Here is a 2,500-nt window from a genome sequence, read left to right as displayed (position 1 = left end):
TATTATTATATTCTTTGCCCTTTTTTTTCTAGATTTTCTGTGTTGTGAAAATAGTATTCTTCTCCTCTTTCCTGGTGATGTTCCAAGATGGTGGGTGAGGTTGTGTTGTCTGTGTCGGTACAGAGTGAAGGACTCATCTAGTTTCTCTCCTCTTTCTCTCTATCTCTCGCTCTCTCTCTATCTCTCGCTCTCTCTCTCTCTCTGTCTCTCTCTCTCTCTGTCTCTGTCCAGGGGGGTAAGTTGAAGGACGGCGCTCGCTCTGTGACCAGAACCATCCAGAATAACTTCTTTGACAGTTCAAAGCAGGAGGCCATCGACATCCTCCGACTAGGCTCAACACTGAACAGTGACCTGGCAGACAAGGCCCGGGCGCTACTCACCACCTCCAGTCTTTACGGTAATACCACACACTACTCACCACCTCCAGTCTTTACGGTAATACCACACACTACTCACCACCTCCAGTCTTTACGGTAATACCACACACTACTCACCACCTCCAGTCTTTACGGTAATACCACACACACTACTCACCACCTCCAGTCTTTACGGTAATACCACACACTACTCACCCCCTCCAGTCTTTACGGTAATACCACACACACTACTCACCACCTCCAGTCTTTACGGTAATACCACACACTACTCACCACCTCCAGTCTTTACGGTAATACCACACACACTACTCACCACCTCCAGTCTTTACGGTAATACCACACACTACTCACCACCTCCAGTCTTTACGGTAATACCACACACTACTCACCACCTCCAGTCTTTACGGTAATACCACACACACTACTCACCACCTCCAGTCTTTACGGTAATACCACACACTACTCACCACCTCCAGTCTTTACGGTAATACCACACACTACTCACCACCTCCAGTCTTTACGGTAATACCACACACTACTCACCACCTCCAGTCTTTACGGTAATACCACACACTACTCACCACCTCCAGTCTTTACGGTAATACCACACACTACTCACCACCTCCAGTCTTTACGGTAATACCACACACTACTCACCACCTCCAGTCTTTACGGTAATACCACACACTACTCACCACCTCCAGTCTTTACGGTAATACCACACACTACTCACCCCTCCAGTCTTTACGGTAATACCACACACACTACTCACCACCTCCAGTCTTTACGGTAATACCACACACTACTCACCACCTCCAGTCTTTACGGTAATACCACACACACTACTCACCACCTCCAGTCTTTACGGTAATACCACACACTACTCACCACCTCCAGTCTTTACGGTAATACCACACACTACTCACCACCTCCAGTCTTTACGGTAATACCACACACACTACTCACCACCTCCAGTCTTTACGGTAATACCACACACTACTCACCACCTCCAGTCTTTACGGTAATACCACACACTACTCACCACCTCCAGTCTTTACGGTAATACCACACACACTACTCACCACCTCCAGTCTTTACGGTAATACCACACACTACTCACCACCTCCAGTCTTTACGGTAATACCACACACTACTCACCACCTCCAGTCTTTACGGTAATACCACACACTACTCACCACCTCCAGTCTTTACGGTAATACCACACACTACTCACCACCTCCAGTCTTTACGGTAATACCACACACTACTCACCACCTCCAGTCTTTACGGTAATACCACACACACTACTCACCACCTCCAGTCTTTACGGCAATACCACACACACTACTCACCACCTCCAGTCTTTACGGTAATACCACACACACTACTCACTACCTCCAGTCTTTACGGTAATACCACACACACTACTCACCACCTCCAGTGTTTACGGTAATACCACACACACTACTCACCACCTCCAGTCTTTACGGTAATACCACACACTACTCACCACCTCCACTCTTTACGGTAATACCACACACACTACTCACCACCTCCACTCTTTACGGTAATACCACACACACTACTCACCACCTCCACTCTTTACGGTAATACCACACACACTACTCACCACCTCCAGTCTTTACGGTAATACCACACACTACTCACCACCTCCAGTCTTTACGGTAATACCACACACACTACTCACCACCTCCAGTCTTTACGGTAATACCACACACTACTCACCACCTCCAGTCTTCACGGTAATACCACACACACTACTCACCACCTCCAGTCTTTACGGTAATACCACACACTACTCACCACCTCCAGTCTTTACGGTAATACAGGAATATCCTTATGAGACCCCCCCCCCCAACATAATGGGGATGAAGAGGGTTTTCTCTATCTAACTTGTGTAACTCCTAGCCTGCATCCAAAAAGGCACCCTATTCCCTACATAGTGCACTACTTTCAACCAGAGCCTATAGGTTTGTAGTGCACTGTGTAGGGAACAGTGTGCGGTTTGGGAAGCAGCCCCCTTAGCTAGCGGTGTAATCTTCCTGAGACAGCCCTCTCTGTCGAGGGACAGATTAAACCTCCGTCACACTGCTACTACTGCT

The 2,500-nt window shown here is 47.8% G+C and overlaps 1 protein-coding gene and 1 long non-coding RNA gene across 2 annotated transcripts in view; one reads left to right on the top strand and one right to left on the bottom strand.

Annotated features, from left to right (window-relative positions):
- The window catches only part of LOC311114584 (synaptojanin-1-like), a 99,164-nt gene that overhangs the window by 56,175 nt on the left and 40,489 nt on the right, over window positions 1-2,500 (top strand). Inside the window, exon 12 of the mRNA XM_084189825.1 lies at window positions 232-397. Coding sequence (XP_084045951.1) covers window positions 232-397 — 166 coding nt within the window. The remainder of the gene's footprint in view (window positions 1-231; window positions 398-2,500) is intronic.
- LOC311114585 lies at window positions 1,839-2,230 on the bottom strand. Its single transcript, XR_014611133.1, has 3 exons — window positions 2,167-2,230; window positions 2,011-2,126; window positions 1,839-1,890 (listed from the first exon to the last, which is right to left on the bottom strand). It is a non-coding gene; the product is annotated as an uncharacterized lncRNA (long non-coding RNA).

Source organism: Coregonus lavaretus, assembly GCF_964263955.1.
Source record: "Coregonus lavaretus genome assembly, contig: HAP1_SCAFFOLD_251, whole genome shotgun sequence".
Lineage (NCBI taxonomy): Eukaryota > Metazoa > Chordata > Actinopteri > Salmoniformes > Salmonidae > Coregonus > Coregonus lavaretus.
Note: the sequence above shows the minus strand (reverse complement) of the source record. Positions and strands in the feature narration are given on the sequence as shown.